The sequence below is a fragment of the Motacilla alba genome, chromosome 4 (assembly GCF_015832195.1).
Source record: "Motacilla alba alba isolate MOTALB_02 chromosome 4, Motacilla_alba_V1.0_pri, whole genome shotgun sequence".
In the NCBI taxonomy this organism is placed as follows: Eukaryota; Metazoa; Chordata; class Aves; order Passeriformes; family Motacillidae; genus Motacilla; species Motacilla alba.
Genome location: NC_052019.1, coordinates 2761211 through 2782178, shown reverse-complemented (window position 1 = coordinate 2782178; position 20968 = coordinate 2761211). Strand labels below are relative to the sequence as shown.

The following is a 20968-nucleotide window of genomic DNA, read 5'->3' as shown; positions in this document are numbered from 1 at the left end:
ATCTTCTGGGCAGGATCCCAGGAAAGAATTCAAGCAGAAAGTCTGCATCATGAATAAAGCAGCATCTTGGCCTGGGTGGGTACCACGCTCAGCACACATCTGTGCAGTGTCCACCTGGTTACATCCAGTCCCTTCTCTTCCAGCCACAGCTCCTCGTGGCTCTGTTTCACCCTTCAAGTTTGCAACACTTTGCAGGTGCTCGGTGCATTTCTCTTTTTGGTGATTCAGTTTTTGGTAATTAGGAGTGGGGCTGTGGCCAGCCTCATCCCTAATGGGCTACAGCTGTGAGAAGCAGGTGAGCAGCATTGAAAGCAATGAGACACGGAGTGCTGAGTTGCACTGATCAATCACACAGGGAGCAGAGGGCACACAGGCGCAATGCATGAACATCAGGGGTGTATAAAAGGTTGGACTAAAGAACAAGGAGGCTGCAGCCTTCTGAAGTGCCATGGTGTTGTTCTGGGTGAGTGTTTAAAGCCTGCTGAAGTTGTATGGTTATACTCTGTATCATGGCCCTCTCAACTGTGACATCTACTGTGACAGTCCAGGTCCTCTTTGGTGACAACATCCTGACTTGTGCAGCTCAGCTGTTCTCTGCCTCGGAAACCACCTTCCCTGTTTTCATCCTGGGTGTCCTACCACCAACAGGAAGACCTGCCATGGTGGGCATCCTCTGGATCAGGTCCTGTGCTTGCTCCAAAATGAGCTCTGGAAGCTGTCCCTGAGCCCTGGCACCTCTTCCTGGCACCTCAGTCTCTCAGTGTCACTGCCACCAGAACCCTTCAGAGCATTGCCTCCAGCCGCAGCATCATCAACCTCCTGCTCTTTGTCCCACAAATCACAACAAGTCAAGTGTGAAGCGTCAAACCAATTTATTATAGTTAGTAAAAGGCTTTTTAGCCTGTTAGTAAAAGATGTGCTGGGACGCAGCTCCCTCCTGCACCATCTCCTGCCAATGAGGCTTTAAAGTGCTACGTAACAGCTGTGAAAATGCTGGCACTTCACAGCAGCTATCCGAACGTGTGCTTTCCCCAGTCTGAGGTGGTGACAAACCAGCTGTTTCACAAGAGAAATCCAACGTGAAATGGCAAAGCGTACAAGCTGTTGCTTAAATGTATGGAAAAAATATGGGAAGAGTTTCACAGGCAAGTAAAGCATCGGAGAAGAAGGCCTTGGTATGGATGCAGCTGCTTTGGGATCTCATGGATCTGCCCTGAATTACAGAAAGTGTGGAGAAGGCAAGTCCCTTCCTGTCCCTCCCAGTAGGGAGTGATAACCATTTCATCTGTAATGGGAAGAGCAGCCCCCCCGTTCCCTCTCCTGGCAGAGGTGTTTAAAGGACTGTCCCTTCCTCCTTCAGCAGCAGGCACTGAGCAAGGAACGAACACCTCGAGCTCCTCTGGAAAGCAGCCCTGACACACCACAGTCAGCACCTCCCTCCTGCATCTACTGGCTGTCCTTAGTTTTATGGAGGCACTTCTTGGATTTTTGGGCGGAAGAAAACTATTGGGAGGGAGGAGCAGTCACTGAGGGCTGAGGGACCTTTCCTACCACAGGCCACGCTCCGGGTGTGATGGCTGCGCTTTGCAGCCAGGCCCCAGAGGGCTGAGCTCCCTGCCAGCAGGAAGAGTGGATTTTGGGAAGTTGTGCTGATGGCAGGAATTTAGGATAAGTTACTGGACACAGGGGGATGAGGGAAGTGGTTCTGCTGCTCTGCTGTGCCCAGGTGAGACCCCACCTGCAGTGTCCAACATAAGAAGGATGTGGAGCTGTGGAGTGAGTCCAGAGGAGGCCACAGGACTGAGCCCCCTGCTCTGGAGCCAGGCTGGGAGAGTTGGGAGCGCTCAGCCTGGAGAACACTCAGAAGAGACCTTCCAGCAGCTTCCAGTACCTAAATGGGCTACAAGAGAGCTGGAGAGGGACTTTGGACAAGGACCTGGAGACAGCACAAAGGGAAATGGCTTCCCACTGTCAGAGGGCAGGGATAGATGGGATACTGGGAAGAAATTCTTCCCTGTGAGGGTGGTGAAACACTGACACAGGTTGTCCAGAGCAGCTAGGATGGCTGCCCCATCCCTGGAAGAGTTCAAGGCCAAGCTGAATAGGGCTTGGAGCAACGTAGAGCAATGTAATTACTCCAGGCTGTTGCTTCTTCACTGTATTTTAGAATCACAGAACAGTTGGGGTTGGAAGGGCCGTTAATGAGCATCTCAACCCAGCCCTCTGCCATGGGCAGGGACACCTTCCCCAAGACCCGTCTGTTCCAAGCCCTTTAGACACTGGAAGGTGCTGCAAGGTCTCCCCACAGCTCAGAGCATCTCAGACTCTGGTATGGCCTCCCTGCAGTGCACAGTTGATCCTGTTTGTGTCCCAGCCTGGGCAGAAGGTTCCTATATCCCTACCCCATAGCAACAGGTGTCAGGAAGAGCAAGAACTCCATCTACCCTTCCAACCAAGCTCCAAAAATCCAGCCTAAAAATCAAAGACACCCAACAACCATTTGTGGGACCAAGTCTGCTTGAGGTTGCCATTGCCTGAAACATTCCTCTTATATCACAAACCCCTTTCCCTGCCTGGAGGGGGTAAAATGAGGCTGATCCTTGACAATGCTGGTTAGATGCAGATCTTTCCTGACCCTCATGTTTATCCCCAGGGTCAGTACCACATGAAGCAATCCCAGAAGGAGCAGCAGAGCCAGAGACACCAAGTAAGGCAAACTGAACATGAGACGTCCAGGGGAGGCTGCTGCATCCACCCTCGGGCACATTTTCAAGCCAAGATGAGCAGAGCCAAGAAAATCAGCTCTGCTGTTAGAGGATATCTGCACCACCTCTCCTGGCTGCATTGCACAAAGCGACCTGGAGGTCACTCTTTGGATCACCAGTGTATGTTTCCCTGAGGCCTCCTGGGATGAAACAAAGACATGGAGGATCACCATGAGTGCTTTCCTTTTTGACTCAATGGATCATTTTGGAGCGAGATCTTCTCCTCCAGGGGTGTAAAAAGAGAAGGCTACAGCCAAGAAGATGGCTGGGAAATGGGAGGGAATGGACCCAAACCCAACAGCATCATGTACCAAGGCTTCTTCCAGCAGAACCTTCCAGAAAAAGATTTAACAACGCCCCTACTGCCCCCTGCTACTCTTCAGGCTTCAAATGCATTGGCCAAAATCCTGCTGCCAGAGGAATCCCCCTGGCTGTATCCTGGTCATGGTGTCCCATCCACTATTTCCGCAGCCGGGCGTACACGGCGAATGCCACGGCAGAAATGACACCGATGGCTGGAAGGATGTACAGCAGGGACAGGCCATTGCTGTCCCCCTTGGGGACTCTGGCCGGAGGTGAGCTGGTGACAGCGTCACAGCCAGAGCTGGAATTCACAGAGCTTCCAAAAGGACTGACTCCGTCGTTGCCGGCTCCAAGCTGGACGCTGGGGTGATGATCCACACGGAGCTCATGGGTGCCCAGGGAGCTGCTGTCCCAGCTCGGAGCAGGACAGGAGTCTCTGCTTGCTCCAGGTGCCTCCTTTTCCCTGGGGCTTGCAGGAACCGAGCAGACCCTAGGCAATGCTGCTCCTGAGCTCAGGCTACCACTGCTCACCAGGATTGGGTCGCTGCTGAGGCCAAGGCTACTGGAGGTGGTGGAACAGGGGTTGCTGGGCTCCCGAGAGCTTGGGCTTCTGCTGGCCACCTCTGGGCTGCCCTGAGGTGTGGACACAAGGACACCTGGCTTGCTGAGCTCCTCTTCCTTCTCCTCATCACTGTGAGGTGCCCAGATGCTCGTGGCAGAGCTCACCCGGGAAGCCGATCTCCCAGCCACGCCTTCAGAGCCACCTGTCACAGCTGTGCCCAGGACAGGGTTTGCTGAGGCTGGGAGCACCTTCAGGAGACAAGGAGAGGGGCTGGGTGTCAAGGGAAGCACCCAATGGCCTGGTCTTGGGCACACAGATCCCACATAAACCCACTTCAACACCGTCCCCACATCTGCATCAACAAGGTTGGGTCATAGATAACAGGGAGGTGAAGGAAGGAGAGCAGTGGACAACAGCACCTGGAAGCCAGGAGACTGACTGGCAAGGTAAGGAGTCAAAGCCCAACAGAGTTTGGCTCCCTTCTCCCATGTGGATGGTAACGTGAACACCACAGCAGGAAAAAAAATCCCTGAATAAACTCATCACCAGCTCATTGTGACACTGCGACAGAAAATCTCCTAACCACTGAGAGTGCACAAGGACATGAGCGAAATGCAAGTGGCAAGAGGAAAGGTCACCTACTTTCTCCTTCGTTGGCACGGAGGGGGTGCTGCTGGCTGTGTTCCCAACGGGCAGTTTCTTCTCTTGTGTAAGAGACTTCACAGAGCTGTCACGGGATGGGAAAGTGTCTCTGGGCGCAGGGGTAGCACCCACGGTAGTTGTTTCCATCGAAGCACCTGTCAGGGAGAAATCAAAGCATGTTGTGTTAACCGGGGGCTTTGCTCTTCTTCAAGGAAGCTGTGACAGGACAGTCCCTAAGCTGAGGGGGTGGCACAGGGAGCAGGACCCGGTGCCCTGGCTCTGGCTCTGCTCTGGCACCTGAGCTTTCCCTGCAGCTGCAGGTAATTCATGCAGGGTGGGTGTGGGGCTGAGGAGCACCAAGGGAAACAGAGGCTTTTAAGGCTCCTGAAACTCCATGTCCACCCAGCCAGGAGGTGCCGACCCCACATGGCAGAGGGGAAAGGGCTGGATGTCTCTTTTCCCACCCCAAGACCCTGGAGTGGAGGACAGGCCTTTATCCTGATTCTACGATGCCCAAAGGTAAGGGATGTAGGAGACGGTAAAATTCTCCCACAGGCATACAAAGATCTCTGCAAACTAGGGGGAGAACTTCCACACCCCAAAGCTGCTCCACTGACAAAATTAAAATGCAGATGGATGAGATGACCATTGGGTTCCTTCCAAATGAAATATTCTATTCTATTCCAACCATTTCCCCAGCACTGCCAAGGCCACCATTAACCCATGTCCCCAAATGCCACATCCAAACACCTTCCAAATCCCTCCAGGGATGGTGACTACCACTGGCCTGGACAACTTTTTCCAGTGCTTGACAACCTCTTCCAAAAAGAAATTTTCCCTACTATCCAATCTAAACCTCCCATTAAACAATTTCTTTTTCATCCTGTTGCTCATTACCTGGGAGCAGAGCCCAATCCCCACCTTGCTCCACCCTCCTGTCAGGGAGTTGTGGAGACTGAGAAAGTCTCCCCCAAACCTCCTTTTCTCCAGACTGAGCTCTCCCAGCTTCCTGAGCTGCTCCTCATCAGACTTATGCTCTAGAGCCCTCCCAGCTCCATTCCCATCTCTGGACACGCTCCAGCACCCCAGTTTCTTTCTTGCAGTGAGGGGCTCCCAGCAGCACCTCCTGCTCCCCAGTGGCTGCCTGGTTCTGCCAGGAGGGAAACCCACCTCCAGTCCCTGGCTGCTCTGGCAGCATCCCGACCCGCTTCTTCTCCGCGTCAAACTGCTCCTGTATGAGGAGGGGGCTGCGCACATCCACCAAGCTGTCCGTAGGCTCACCGTGCCCAGAGCTTGGCACAGGCTGCTTTTTTGGCACTGGCTTTGGGGGCTGCTGCCCCACACCACGAGTGGCCCCCTCCAGCCTCGGCGGTGACCCCACGGAGATATCCGAGCTCTCTTCGGGCTCGTTCCTGGGCTGCCCGGGGCTGTGAGTGGCACCTGCATCCCTCGACGGAACAGACCTGCCCAGGGCCAGGCCGGGCGTGCCGCGGTGCAGGTGGTTGGCGTTCCCAAAAAACCCGTTGTCCACGCACACCGGCCGGCGGCTCAGCCAGTCCCGGCCCTGCTCTGGGGACGCGGCCGGTGGCACGGCCACCCCTGGTGTCCCCGCTGTCACTGGCACGGCCCCGGCGGGGCGCGAGAGATTCTCCTCTCCTCCCACTGCACCGTGGACTTTGCTCCCAGGTGGAACTGGCTGGGGATTCTCTTGCTCTGGGAGTTTTTTGGGGAGCTGGAAGGAAATGAGTTGTGTTAAATCACTGGGATGAGGGGGTTTGGCACCACGGGGTGTCCCAAACCCTGAGCAGTGACCCCCTTGAGGCTGGCTGTGAAGGGGGGATCTCTCTTTGGGACCCACCCAAGGGCTGGGGGTTGTGGAGAGAAGCCTGGAGTGGCAAAGCAGACCCTGCACTCCCCCCATGGAGGGAAACAGAGAGGGAGCAGATACAGGGCCATGTATGAGCTGTAAGCCATCAGATGCAGCAGAAATCAGCAGTGAGCAGCTGCCTGGGCTGGCCCTGAAGGAGCCTGGCCCCACCACAGGCTCCCCATACCAAATCAAAAGGGCCTAAAGGGATCTTTGTGTCCCCATCCAACGTGTGCCCTGCTCACCGATTCCTGCACAGGGAGTCTGGCCTCCAGGCCCGTGCTCATGGTGGTGGCAGCAGGGGCCAGGACAGGTGGGTGGTCACCAGTGGCCAGGTCTTGGCGTGGCTGCCCAGCCAACGGGGCAGAATTTGGCCCCCGGGATGGCGTCTGAGCACTGATGGAGGAGGCAGTGGGATGGGCATCACTGGGTAGGGAGGAGGCACCAGCAGGAGCTGAGGAACCTGGAAGAGACAAGCGGATCATGGCGGGAAAAGCTGAGGAAGCAGAGGATAAGTGTGGGGCTGAGGCAGCCCTGTGTGTGTCCCTGCTCTGTCCCCACATCAGCCAAGCCAACAGCACCCCTTTGTTCATCTTTCCATCTCCCTCAGGTGAGAACCCCAGCCCACCACCAACCCAAGCACGGACCCGTCACCCTCAGACATGTCACCACAGTGAAGGACATTCCTGGGGACAGTCACAGACACCTCCAGCACCCTGGGAAACCGAGGCAGGGACAGAGACAAGTTCATGCCCCCACCTCCAGCACCCCACAGGGCACACCCAGGAAGGATGAGGCTACATACGAGGTCGAGGTTTCCAGGTATCATAGACTTCCTGCAGCTCATCAGCCAGGTGCCCTGCGTTGTTCTGGTGCAGCGCCTGGATGAGATCCTGCACCCAGCCCTTCCGGCACCTCAGGTGCTGATAGAACCTAAAGACAGCTGCCTGGTTGCCCCGTGTCTCCTCCCGGGCGAGGAGTTCATCCTAGGAAAAACACACAGGGTATCTAAGAGAGGGTCTGGCTTAGAGGTAAGACAGCTCTATGTTGCCATTGGGGAAGGAGCCTGGCAGAGCTCAGGAAAATAGGAAATTACTCTGTCAGCATCGACCAGGCAGGTCAGGGAATCGGCCAGCGATGCCACTCGGATAGTCCCGAACTTCTTGAGGTTTCTTGTAATATGGGTGTACACTTTGTCCTCAGCCAAACCCATCCTGGCTCAGCACCTGCAGAGGGACAGAGACTTCGGGTGAGCACAGGCTGCTGGTGAGCCTCAGGCTGCCTGCAGAAGCTCGGGCAGGCAGCCACCCGTGCCCTGGCACAGACACTGCGATGAGACAGAGGAAATCCTGTCGCAAAACACGCACAGAGAATTCGCTTGGCTTTAAGTTCAAACCTCAGCTTCACTTCCACAGACCTCGCTTCTTTCTACCATCGCCCACGCTGTGTTTATTCCCACTCTGCTTGTTTGGATCCAGCCGGCGGGTTGGGGGCCGGCCTGGCGATAGGGTCACGAGAGCCGACAGCGAAGAACAGGCGGCACGGCCAAGACAAGCGCCAGGGGCCACGGCGGGAATCCCCCATAAGCAACGCAAAAACCAAAGGGGAAGGCACAGGGCTCCTTCCCACAGCGAACAGCGGCCCGCAGGCCGCGACGCGGCTCTGCGCGCCCTCACGGCGGGGGCCCCCCCGCCCTCAGCGCGACCTTCAGCCCCCGTGGGAGCAACGGGAGGTTCTCCGCTCGCAGATCCCCCTGGCAGAGCGGCCGGCGGTGGCGGCCGGGGCTGTGGCGGCCGCGGGGGTCGGTGCGGCCCCGGTGTCCCCTCCCCGCTGCCCTCACGGCCCCTGAGGGCCCCTCACCTGCGCCCGCCGCCGCCGCGCGCCCGGCACCGCTGCGGCCCCGCCCCCTTGCGTCGCGTCTGCAGCTGATTGGCTGCGGTCCACGCCCGTTACGGTGATTGACAGGTAGTGATTGACAGGGGGTGTGTCCAGTTCCGGGTCCCTGAGGACAGCGGGGACAGGGAGGTCCTGGAGCGGGGACAGGGAGAGCCCGGAGCGGGGACAGGGAGATCCTGGAGCGGGGACAGGGAGAGCCCGGAGCGGGGACAGGGCGAGCCCGGAGCTGGGACAGGGACATCCTGGAGCGGGGACAGGGAGAGCCTGGAGCGGGGACAGGGCGAGCCCGGAGTGGGGACAGGGAGAGCCCGGAGCGGGGACAGGGCGAGCCCGGAGCGGGGACAGGGCGAGCCCGGAGCGGGGACAGGGAAAGCCCGGAGCGGGGACAGGGAGAGCTTGGAGCGGGGACAGGGAGAGCCTGGAGCCGGGACAGGGAGAGCCTGGAGCGGGGACAGGGAGGAGCGGGGACAGGGAGAGCCTGCCGAAGCGGGGACAGGGAGAGCCCGGAGCGGGGACAGGGCGAGCCCGGAGCGGGACAGGGACATCCTGGAGAAAGCCCGGAGCGGGGACAGGGAAAGCCCGGAGCGGGGACAGGGAGAGCTTGGAGCGGGGACAGGGAGAGCCCGGAGCGGGGACAGGGCGAGCCTGGAGCGGGGACAGGGAGAGCCCGGAGCGGGGACAGGGCGAGCCCGGAGCGGGGACAGGGCGAGCCCGGAGTTGGGACTGGGAGAGCCCGGAGCGGGGACAGGGAGATCCTAGAGCGGGGACAGGGAGAGCCCAGAGCAGGGACAGGGACATCCTGGAGCGGGGACAGGGAGGTCCCGGAGCGGGGACCGGGAGGTGCCGGAGCGGGGACCGGGAGGTGCTGGGGCGGGGACGGGGCGAGCTTGGAGCGGGGACAGCGAGTGCGAAGGGACAGGAGCATCCCTCCTGCAAAGAAACTCTGCGGGAGTGGAGCCTGTTCACTCCGGAGAAGACTGAGAGGCCAGCTCATCAATCCCTATAAATATCCCCAAGCAGGGGTCACAGGATGGTGCCAGACTCTTTCCAGCGGTGCCCAGCGACAGGACAAGGACTAAAGGCCACAAACTAGAACACAAGGAGTTCTGCCTCAACATAAGGAAGAACTTCTTTATGTTGAGGGTGGCAGGGCACGGGAACAGCCGCCCAGGGAGGTCCTGGAGTCCCCCTCTCTGGAGGCATTCCAAAGCCACCTGGACACATTCCTGTGTCACCTGCTCCAGGTGACACTGCCTTGACAGGTGGTTGGAGTGGATGATCTCCAGACATCCCTTTGAACCTCGGTGTACTGTGATTCTGGGAGCTGCACCTGATGCGCCTCAAAAGCAGACATCTGAGAGGGGACCTCATCAATGTGTATAAACATCTAAAGGTGGCGTGCCAAGAGCATGCACCAGGCTCTGCTCCGTGGCGCCCAGCCATGGGACAAGAGGCAAAAGGCAGAAACCGATGGAAGTTCCACCTGGATAGGAGGAACATGGTCTTTAATGTGAGCACTGGCACAGGCTGTCCAGAAAAGCCTCATCTCTGGAAGTGTCTGAGGCCACAGGTGATGGGGCTTGGAGCAACCTGGGATAGGGGAAAGTTGTCCCTGCCCATAGCAGGGGGTGGAACTTCCCCTAAGGTTCCTTCCTACCCAAACCATTCTGTGATTATAATTAATTGAAGCCAGCTTTTCTCATTCTAAGTAATATTAAAAAAACGGATCACGTTTCTGGGTTGTTTCTAATTAAGAAGAGATCTTTTTAGCGATCAAAACTTACCTCATAAAAAAAAAAAAAAGCCACTCAGTTGCACCCAGTGGTTTCTGTTCACAGAATCACAGAATTGTACAATCGCGATAATAGGATCACAGAATATTAAAGGTTTGGAAGGGCTTCAAAGATCATCCCAAGCCGCCCTGCCAAGGGCAGGGAGAACCCCCATTAGACCAGGTTGCTCAAGGCCTTATCCCACCTGGCTTTGAAAACTTCCAGCGTTGGGGCATCCACAACTTCCCTGGACAACCTGTTCCTGTCCTCACCATGGTCACAGCAAAAAATTTCCTCCGAATATCCCAACAGAAATTCCCCGTTTCAACTTGTACACATCACTCCTTGTCCTGTCTCCGCACCTCCTTCCTAAAAGCCCCTTTCCGGCATTCCCGTAGTATCCCACCAAAACATTTTGTTTGTAATTAATTTTCTGATTAACAATTAATAATTTATTTATTTATTTATTAATTTCCCACTCCGGAATTTCGGGACGCGGGATCGGAGGGGGCGCAGTGCCGCCTCCGCGCCACCAGGGGGCAGCACCGCCACGCGCCGGGGGCCCGCCTGGCCACGCCCATGGCCACGCCCCCGGCCACGCCCCCGGCCCGGAGCCGCACGATGGCGGCGGCAGCGGGCGGGCGGCGGCGGCGGCGCCGCTGAGCGCCGGGAGAGCCCCGAGGGGCGGCGGGGGCTTCCCGCACCCCTTCCCCTTCCCTCATATCCCCCTCCCCTTTTCCCCCGACCCCTTCCCCCGCGCCCTCCCCCGCTGCGCCGTCCATGGTTACGGGCGGCCGAGGCGGCCTCGCAGCGGAGCCGTTTGGGCGGGAGGCGCTGAGGGAGCAGCGGCCGCAGGTGAGCGGGGAGGGGGCGCAGGTGACCCCCGGGGCTGGGCTCGGGGCTGCTGTGGTGGCGTGGGGGTGATGGAAGGGGCGTGGGGAGCGACCCACGCGTGTCCGTGGAGTTGGGGCACCCCCGCCGTGTCGGCGCTGAACTCGGGGTTTGGTGTTTGAGTATTTGTGGGTGTGTTTGTTAGGGAGAATGGGGGTTTCTAAAAGTGATCGCGGGCTGCGGCTCTTGGATTTGCTCCCTTGGAGCGAGTCCAGAGGAGGCCAGCGAGTTGATGGGAGGGATGCAGCACCTCCTTCTCCTGCGAGGAAAGGCTGGGAAAATTGGGATTGTCCAGCCTGGAGGAGAAAAGGATCCGAAGAGACCTAATGGGGGTCTCTCAGTACTTGATGGGAGCCTGCAAGAAAAATGGAGAGACTTTTTACAAGGGCCTGGGGTGACAGGATAAGAGGGAATAGCCTCACACTGAAAGAGAGTGCAGTTAGATTAGATATTAGGAAGGAATTCTTCCCTGTGCGGGTGGGGAGGGAACCTGGCACAGGTTGCTCAGAGAAGCTGTGTCTGCCCCTGGATCCCTGGAGTGTTTAATGCCAGGCTGGATGGGGCTCTGAGCCCTCTGGGATAGTGGAAGGTGTCCCTGCCCATGGCAGGGGATAGAACACGATGAGCTTTAAGGTCCCTTCCCACCCAAACCATTCCAGGATTCTGTGAACTTCCACCTGTGGATCTGCAGCAACCCACAGGGTTGGACACGGGGGTCCAAGCTGGGGACACCCCTCCAAGACCCAGAAAACCTCTGCAGGGCAGGGCCACCACGGCCACGACCTCCTGTCACCACCCAGCACCGCCCTGCTGCAGCACGGCCGGGCTCCCTGCACGCCTCCACTCAGGCTCAGTGAGGAACCCTCCTGACCCACGGTCGCACCACACCCCCCTTGGCAGATCCAGGTGACCAAAAGCTTCTTTTGGGACTGATATTCCAGCCTGGGGACTTGTGGCCTGGCTGCTCCCTGAGCCATCCCTCTGGGAGATGCTCCAGGCTGGAGCGTTGGAAGGGACGCCCTCCTTGCTGCGGTGTCCGAGGGCTCTGTCCCTTCCTTCAGAGCTCTGTCCCCTTCTCACTGGCTCTTCCCACTCCTCCAAGGGTGTGTCCCCTCAAACGGGAATCCCAAATGGGAATGTCCCCGCTGCCCCTCTCCAAGCTCTCCCACGCTCGGGTAGCTGCATCCTCCCTCCTCGGCCAGCGCTTGCTTGTTTCTGATCTTGGATGTCATCGAGGGTGGAAAATGTGACAGGAAGGAAGGGAGGCTTTTTTTCCCTCTTGCTAAATATGGACTGACATTAAAAACCCAAATACTGTCGTGAAAGGAATCCCAAGCTCTTTTTGTCGAGGGAGGGAAAACGATGTTTTCTGCCTTTTCAATTCCAGCTGGGAAGTTTCGCAAGGAGTGGTGGAGTCCTTGCCGGGAGCCTCAGGAATTTACTGAGCTCGTTCACAGGACGCTCTCCCAGCGTCTTATGCTAAAAAAGAAATTAGTCATCCCTTCTCTGCCTGCCCGTGGCTGGGGGGAGCTTGCTGCCAGCATGCAGGATGCTTGGAAATATTTAAGGATTTTTTTTTTTTTCCTCCTGTACAAGGAGTTCTAGAAACGACAGGAAATAAAACTGCGGCCCCAACAGGAGTTTTTCATCTTTATTTTAATTCCTGTTGCTGCAGCAGCCGGTGGCAGGGAGGGGAAGGATGTGCTGGGGGTGGGCTGCAGCCAGGTTTGCAGGGAGGATTTGTCTCTGTCGAGCATCAGATGCAAACTCGTGCTGTTATTCCCAGAGAGATTGGGGAACCACCACTCCCAGGCTTGGCGTGGAGCTCTGGGAGGAGGAATGGGATCACAGGGATGGTCATGGCACTGCCAGCTCCCTGATGGCTTCTGCTGTGGCCAGGTGAGGAGCTAGGAGGCTTTTTGGGGAGCAGGGACCCCAAATCCCCTAGGACCTGGGGGCGCTGGGCAGACAGAGACTCGGCGTTTGTGCTGGGCAGAAAGCGGGCACTGCCACCTTCCCATTCCACGTGTTCCTTTCCATCCCTGCTGGAGAGCTTCCTGGGGAAGTGCTTGCGGGAAGCCCCAGGGTTTTTGCCTGATCTTTATTAAAACAGTTGGTTAAAGCAACTGGTTGGTTACAGCTGGCTGAAGGTGGTGGAGTCATCATCCCTGGAGGTGCCCAAGGAACAGCTGAATGTGGCACTCAGTGCTCTGCTCTGGTGACAAGGTCACAGGTTGGACTTGTGAGGTGATGATCTTGGAGGTCTTTTCCAACCTAGATGGCTCTGGGATTCTGTGAAAGCAGTGAGGGTTCCAGGGAGGTGCTGGAATAGGTATTTCCCATTTCCAGGGCGCTGGTGCTGCTGTGTTGTTCCCAGACTAAGGAGCCACAGCCCTGCCTTCCTGAAACATCCCTCACAAATAACTGCATCTCTGTGCTGCTCCGTGATACTGGTCCATGTCCAGCATCAACATCCTCGTGGATGAGTGGCTTGAATTCCCCCTCTCCCTGTCTCCTCCTGCTGCCAGCCTGCATCTGTTCTGCTCCAGCCCTCTGTGTTTCCAGCAGGGTGGTGGATCCCGATCCAGAGGCTGTGTGACCTCTGCTGTGCTTGGCTGGCCACTGTTGTGGTCTGTGTGATCCTCAAAACACCGAGGAGCATGGGGTGGGATATTTTCTGTGGAACAGAGCACCTGTAGTGCTTCCATAGGGTCAGGAGTGGCCCCAGCTGCTGCCTGGTCCTGCCCTCCTGGTGTGACACCGGCAGCAGGTCGGTCATCCCCGGCAGCTGCTCTCTGGGCTCATTCACAAATCGCATTTTCCTCTGGAAATAAAACAAATCCCCTCATGGGGCTTTCCTCTCGTGGTGGAAGTCATTTGAAGGCAACCAGGTCTGCAATCATCCCCAAAGCCTGCAGACAGGAAGAGACACTTGAGCGGAGAGGTAGGAAATGTCCGTGTGCGGAGCAGTGGCTGATTCATCTCCTGCTCTTAACTCTTTCCCCCCTGATTGCAGTGGCATCCAGCTGGTTTCCTTCAAGGCTCAGAGCCCGAGGAGGCTCTGGCTGGATCACAGAACCCTGCTGGGTTTTGTATGTTGTGTTTATGTGGTTTGGGGTGGGAAAGGAGCGGGGTGTGCGGTTATCCGAGCTGAATAACCGGAGAACATCAGCAGTCACATTAGGGAGGATTAATATTTAATATATAGGGTATGCACCGTGGTGCTTAATCACTATCTGAAGGGCTTAGGAAGAGATTTAGTGATAAGCAAGTGATTCCTGAGCTGTCCAGAATGATTTCTTGCATCTTCCTCTGGAGCAGCTGGTCCTGGATTTCGCTAGAGGCTGGTGCAATCCTGTTCTTCCTGACGTCTCCAGTTTTTGAAAGTGGGTAGAGTGGCTTTCATCACGAGTGTTTGCTGCTCATTAAACTCCCAAATACTCTGGAAACCCTTTTTCTCTGATGCAGCTCACGTGGCTGGACTGTCAGCAGCGGTACCTGTCAGCACTTGAAACTTCTCTGTGTGGGAAGCATGTTGTGGGATCCATGGACATTGTCACTGTCACATAGATCTGCCCAGGCACTAGTGCAGAGGCAGTTCATTCATTCTTTTGTCTGTCTGACCCTTTTAGGAGGTTTTCCATGTCATCTCCAGGCTCCCACCATGGTCCTAGAGGGCGGTGCTGCTTTCCACAGCTGCTCCATGTGGCCTCTGGGTTTTTTCTGCAGCATGAGGGGTTTTGTAGTACAGCAAGGTGGGGGCTGCCCCTCTGGGAAGGGGGTTGCTGTGTTTCTGCAGGGAGGAGGTGATGGTGGGGAGTGCTGGGTCCAAGGATGGGGTCCTCTGCACAACAAGGACTTGGAGCAACTCCAGGAGAAGCAATAAAGATGCTCCAAGGGCTGGAGCCTCTCTGCTCTGGAGCCACGCTGGGGGTGTTCACCTGGAAAAGGCTGCAGGGAGAGCTCAGAGCCTCTTCCAGGGCCTGAAGGGGCTCCAGGAGAGCTGGAGAGGGACTGGAGTCGAGGGATGGAGGGACAGAACACAGGGAATGGCTTCCCACTGCCAGAGGGTGGGTTAGACAGGATATCAGAAAGAAATTTTTGCCTGTGAGGGTGGTGAGGCCCTGGCACAGGGTGCCCAGAGAAGCTGTGGCTGCTCCATCCCTGGAAATGTTCAAAGGAAGGCTGAACAGGACTTGGAGCAATGTGGGATGATGGAAGGCACCCCTTACCATGGCTGGGGGTTGGAATGAGATGAGCTTTAAGATTCCTCCCGACCCAAACCATGCTGTGATTCCCCAATTCTGTACCAGAGCATTCCAATAATGCATCTCCACATGTCCTGCAGGTTTGAGGGTTGTGTCTCCATGGAGGGAACCCCTCCTTTGGGCTGCAGGAGGGTGTGTGCCTGCACCTCCCTCCCTCCCTGGCCCAAATCAGAGCTCTCCTGGCTGGAAGCATCAGCCACAGCTTTGAAGCCCACCGTGCTGTGGTTGTTTATGTGGTACCTCTGTGTTTATGGCAGCTGCAGTTTTGATGGTGGCACTCAAAACACCTGAGTGTGGGTGGGGTTTTGGCATGTTGGTCACGCAGAACATCCTGGTGTCTGCTGTAGCAGGCATGAAGGTAGGAAATCTTTTTAAAATTGGGACTACTTTTTTTTCCCCAAAAAGAAAACTGTGGAAGAATTAGGGAATCAGGGAATGGTTTGGGTTGGAAGGGACCTTAAAACTCATCTCCTTCCAACCCCCTGCCATGGGCAGGGACACCTTTCACTAGCCCAGGTTGCTCCCAGCCCTGTCCAACCTGGCCTCGAGAAAGCTCCTTTTAATCTCTGTGCAAACAAACAGATCTCTCTCTTAGGCAGCAGCGACTCTTTATTCCAGAATAATTTGTTGTCCTAATTCCTTCCTGTTGAAGCAACTCCATTTTGCATGGAATAATTAGCACTAATTTGGGCCTGGGATGGAAAACAAGAGTTCTCTGACTTCACAGGAGCAGACGAGAGCGTAACCTCTGCCTTTCCCACGTGAGTCAGGTCGTGCCATGCCATCCCTCCTCTGAAGCAAAATTAAAACCTGTCCGTGAGACCAAACATTCCAGGGTGGTAGGAAGGAGCAGGAGGTGGTGGTGGCACCAATTTGAAGCTTTCTGCTGTTGCAGGGAGCTGAGGACAAGTGTGTGGTGAGGGAGCAGCACCTCCTTCCTTCTTGGCTGAGGCTGAGGAACAAATAAACAGAAATGTTCTCACTGCACTGATGTGAAAAGCTGCTTCTGAGCCAGCCTGGCCTGTTGGTGGATTCCTGGCAGCCCAGCCAAGTACTTGAGACCTTTTTATTGCCATAACGAGGACTTCCTCATCCTGCCCCGCAGTCTGACTCGATCCACTGCTATTTTCTGGTCCTTCCAGGAAGACATCCCTGCTCTGCCTTCCTTTGTGGAGGGAAGGGAAACCAGCCAAATCCCTTCCCTGCCCCAAATCCCTGCATGTCTGAAGAAGGGGAGGTGCAGGGCATCCTTCCTGGTTTACCCAGGAAGCATGAGATGAATTCCAGTGCAAAGCTGCCCCTCCCCTGCCCGTCTCCCAGCTGCCTTTCTTGGTTCTGGCAGGTTCAGTGTTTGCTGATGGGGTTGTGAGCTCTGAGGCCATGACCATCTCTTCAGGATGAGTCCTGGAGGCAGTGGAAATGGGAGATCTGGAAATCCCAGCTGGCAGAAAATGGGCTTTCATTGGCCTGATACCTGAGCACCAGACACCTTGGCTGATTGATACTGCTTAGACAGAGAGTTTTAAGACCTGGATTCATTACTTGGGGGTCCAAGACACTTCTTGGCACTCCAAACTTCATGAATAAAGGTGTGTTATTGTGGAGGTGCTCATTGTGGAGGTGCTGCAGCAGCATACCTGTCTGAAAAACAGGGCTTGGCCTGTTGGAGCTTGTAGGTTTTGTGTATTAAGTAAGAGGTGAGAGGAAGGCTGGATCCAGGTATGAGCAGTGAATCAATCAGCACTGGATTGCTCTGGGGTTGAACCAGCCCCCCTGGGATGACTGTCCTCCCATATCATGCCTGACGTTTCGAAATCATCTCTGATTGTTCTGATGATCTGAACCCCCAGGGGGTTTGCTGGCTTTGGGCTCCACCCCAGCAGTGGTGACCTGGCTCCAGGGCTGAGGAGAGCAGCAATTCCTGCTGTGACTGCCGAGGGCAGGATGTGTCCCTGGGTCTGTGCTCACGTGCTCCTCCCCGGGGAGTTGGAGATATCTGCCCAAAAGAGAATTTATAGAGGTTTCTCCCCAAAACTGACACCCAACCATCCTCACTTGTCCTCTGGGAGCGCTGATAATGGAATCACAGAATCACAGGATGGTTTGGTTGGAAGGGGCCTTGGAGATCATCTCATTCCACCCCACTGCCATGGGCAGGGACACCTTCCCCCATCCCAGGCTGCTCCAAGCCCTGTCCAACCTGGCCTTGGACACTTCCAGGGATCCAGGGGCGGCCACAGCTTCTCTGGGCACCCTGTGCAGGGCCTTCCCACTCCCGCAGGGAAGAATTTCTTCCTAATAGCTAATCTAAACCTCCTGTCTTTCAGTGTGAAGCCATTCCCCCTTCTCCTGTTGCTCCAGTCTCTTTTTATATTTCCTGTAGGCTCCCTTCAGCTCCTGGAAGGCCTCAGTTAGGTCATCCCAAAGCCTTCTCTTCTCCAGGCTGAGCAATCCCAGTTCTCTCTCTTTCCTCACAGCAGAGCTGCTCCATCCAGCTGATCATCCTGGTGGCCTCCTCTGGACTCATTCCAGCAGGCCACAGTAGTGAACTTCCCAATTAAGCAGAAGATCCACAAATCCCTGGCATTGTCTGAGCTCCATCCCTTGCTTTCCACCTGTATTTTTAGAAGTAGTGTATCAATTCCTTCTCCAGGGATTTCAAACACTTCAACACAACCTCAGGACTCATTTTTGTTAGTCAGTGTTGTTGTGGTCCATGTCAGAGAGGGTTCTGCAGGCAGGAAATCTGTTCCTGGCCCCAGTGGGATTGCAACCAGCTCAAAGTACTGCTTGCTTCCAGCCGGGCATCTCTTACTCCATCTCCAAAAAAACTCTGCTGTACCCAGTGCAGACCCAGCCCTGGACCAGGGACAGGAGCAACAGGGCTGGAGGAAGAAATGACCAACCAAGGCAGGGAAATAGGTGGCAAAAAAGAGCCAGGAAAGAACAGGCTGGCTGCTCAGCCAAACCAGGAGCCAAAGGGACAGATCTCCCAGTCCTGATGCTGTTAGAGCTTTCTAGAAGGCTGGAACCCTCAGATAAGTAAATCTCACTGAGTAAGAGGAGAAATATGAAGGACAGGATTTGCTTTTTTGTGTGTGTGTTGGGTTTTTTTTTTAAAAAAAAAGGCATTTTAGTGGTTGATAAAGATTCCAGCAGCACTCTGGGAAAGCGCAGCCTCCCGTTCCAGGCACCGTGTTCAGCACAGGAATATCCTGGCTCTCGACCTGCAGGTCGAGAGGTACCATAAATTTTTTCTGGTGATACTGTGTGGCAAGCCAGCATGCAAAACTTTTCCTGCTGCTTTACAATTTGAATCATGTTTTTATCACACCAGCAGATAATCATCTCACTCGTGTTCCAGAAGCGAAGCTCATGTGGATGTGTTTGAGAAGCCTGGAAATAAATATATTCACATGTGTTTGCCAGGGTTGTTGAACACATGGTGTGTCTCGGAGCCTCTGGATTTCGCTCTCTTGCAAACTGGCCACTCTTGAAGGCTCAGAAGTCCAACTTTATTCCAAATGCTGCAGTTTCATACCCCTTCCATAGCAGACACTAATGCCATCCCCTAAATGATGAATTAGAGATGAATGGAGATGAGTTGGAAATGAATAATAAATTGGAAAGCATGGATAATCCTCGAGATTTTCTCTTGAGGAGACTTTAAACCTATTTGGCTACAGGCAAATAGATGTTTTTAATCCCAGTTGCTGTGTAGAATTTGTATCCTCGTTCTGGTGGCAGGGTGAAAACGCCGGGTGGCATCTCTGGGTGACTTGGTGGCAGCAGCTTGTCTTTAGACACTGAGACTGGGATTAGAGAGGTTCAGTTATTTTCTAATCTTGTCTAGGAGTGTGCTTGACAACCCTTTCCATGAAGAAATTTTCCTTTATATCCAATGTAAACCTCCCCTGGTGCAACTTGAGGCCGTTTCCTTCTGTCCTGTCCCCGTTCCCTGGGAGCAGAGTCTGATCCCCACCTGGCTCCAACCTTCTGCCAGGGAGTTGTATTCAGCCAACTCATTTATCATCTTTTTGTACCTGTCTTGGCCTTCATTGGTTGTGTGGGAGTTATTTTTTGACTCCAGCAGGTAGTTGGAGGTGAAATCTGTGGCCCAGACATTCATTCTTGAACTGGAGCTGTGCTTCAGCTCTGGCTGTGCAGGTCTGGCCTCCCAGAATCCAACGTCCAAACGAATAAAAACTGGGATAATAAAACAGGAAAAGGCCAGCTCAGAGAGAAAAGCAGCTGTGGAAGGGCTAAGGTGAATCTCTGCTCTCCTGAGAGGTAAATAAAAGGTACAATCATCTTTTCTCATTTCTCTCATCCCGTCCTCAACCAAGGCTTCAGAAAGGATGACAAACCTGGTTGCTGCCTGGGCTTGGATCTGTGAAAATTTAGGATGGTTTGGAGGGTCTCCGAGTGTCTTCATCCCTCTTGGTGGCTGTTGTGAGGGTCCTTGTGGGACCTCACGTCCCTCAGCCAGGGCTGCAGGGGAACTCTTGGTGATACATGTGCAAAGCCAGTGCTGCAGGTGCACGTTCCACAAAGGTGACACATCTCCTGTTCCACACAGGAGATGCTGTGGAGACACCTGAGTTTCTGCTTCTTGTGTCCAGGTTTTATCTCTGGTATAATGAAGGATTTACCCCTCACTTTCCTTAAAATGTTTTAGAGCAACTTCTGTGCCTGTGCAGAGGTATTTGCCTTTTTTTTTCCCAGGGTATTCTGTGGGGGTTGTTTGAGTTTATGTAACTTCCCATATGTTGCCCTCTTCTTGTAGAACACTTGAAGATAAATTGTGAAATGCAGGGAGCTGCTTTAAAAGGATCCATCCTCAGCTGGAGCTCATCCTGTTTGCAGCCAGAAAAGGGGAACCTGGGAGCCCTCTGTCCGTGTTTCCTCTGTGGCACAGCTGAGTGAGCAGCACGGCGTGGAGCATCTGATGCTGCTGCAGGAGGAGGCTGTGCTGAGCTGGCAGCAGGCTCCAGAGCAGGCACGTGCTGTGAGGGTGGTGCTTTCTCCATGCTTTCTGTGTCCTGCAAGCTCTTTTCTCTTTCCAAAGCTGCTGCGTTCCCTGCAGGCCCCTCTGCCCAGCAGAGAGGGTGTTTTAGGTGGAGCTTTAAGTCAGTGTTTATTAAACCACTTTGCATGGCCTGATCTCGCCAGGTGCTGCTTGGTCTGCATTCCCTATATCACAGAATCATGGAGTTGTTTGGGTTGGAAAAGCCCTCTAAGATCATCCAGACCAACCGTTCCCCCAGCACTGCCAAGGCCACCACTGACCATGTCCCCAAGTGCCACATCCACATGGCTTTTAAATCCCTCCGGCGATGGGGACTCCAACACTGTCCTGGGCAGCTGTGCCAGGGCTGGACAACCCTTTCCATGAAGAAATTTTCCCAAATATCCACCCTGACCCTCCCCTGGCCCAGCCTGAGGCTGTTCCCTCTCCTCCTGTCCCTGTCCCTGGGAGCAGAGCCCGACCCCCCCGGCTGTCCCCTCCTGTCAGGAGCTTTGCAGAGCCACAGGGTCCCCCCTGAGCCTCCTTTTCTCCAGGCTGAGCCCCTTCCCAGCTCCCCCAGCCCCTCCTGGTTCTCCAGACCCTTCCCCAGCTCCATTGCCCACATCAAGGGGGTCTGAGGGAGCTCAGTGTCCTGCAGATCCACATTTGTTGGCTCCTGTGGGACACAAGCTCAGCAGCTGGTAGGAGATTCATGGCTCTTGTTCTCTACAAACTTGACCAAAGCCTTTCACTCATCACCCAGGTCATTTCTGCTTTTCATTTTTGAAAAGGGTTCAGTCCCAAGTGCAAGAGGAATTGTAGCCAGGATGCTGGCAGGAGCCTGCCTTCCATGGGGGAATTACACCATGTACAATTAGGGTCTCCAAAAACATCCCTTTCCGTTCCCTCTCCAACCCCCCTGGAGCAAAGCCAGGAAGCCCAGCCACTGAACAAACCCCTCTTTAGAACTCCAGGGCTAAGATACTGAATCTGT

At 55.2% G+C, this 20968-nt stretch overlaps 2 protein-coding genes across 5 annotated transcripts in view; one reads left to right on the top strand and one right to left on the bottom strand.

The window, feature by feature from the left end:
* Positions 1-855: 855 nt before the first annotated feature.
* MAVS (mitochondrial antiviral signaling protein) lies at positions 856-8114 on the bottom strand. Of its 4 annotated transcripts, none has more exons than XM_038135085.1 (7): positions 8000-8114; positions 7236-7365; positions 6945-7125; positions 6385-6602; positions 5443-6004; positions 4273-4427; positions 856-3878 (listed from the first exon to the last, which is right to left on the bottom strand). In XM_038135085.1, the coding sequence occupies exons 2-7, from the start codon at positions 7350-7352 to the stop codon at positions 3225-3227; spliced, it is 1887 nt and encodes a 628-aa protein (XP_037991013.1). In that variant the 5' UTR covers positions 7353-7365; positions 8000-8114; the 3' UTR covers positions 856-3224. The 4 variants fall into 4 exon arrangements, with proteins under 4 accessions (XP_037991013.1, XP_037991016.1, XP_037991015.1 ...); XM_038135088.1 differs by lacking the exon at positions 8000-8114 and adding an exon at positions 7507-7989; XM_038135087.1 differs by lacking the exon at positions 8000-8114 and adding an exon at positions 7536-7989.
* A 2303-nt stretch (positions 8115-10417) lies between these two features.
* Positions 10418-20968, top strand: part of PTPRA (protein tyrosine phosphatase receptor type A) — a 122135-nt gene continuing 111584 nt past the window's right edge. Inside the window, exon 1 of the mRNA XM_038134665.1 lies at positions 10418-10662. The gene's annotated coding sequence lies outside the window, so the exon portion shown is untranslated. The remainder of the gene's footprint in view (positions 10663-20968) is intronic.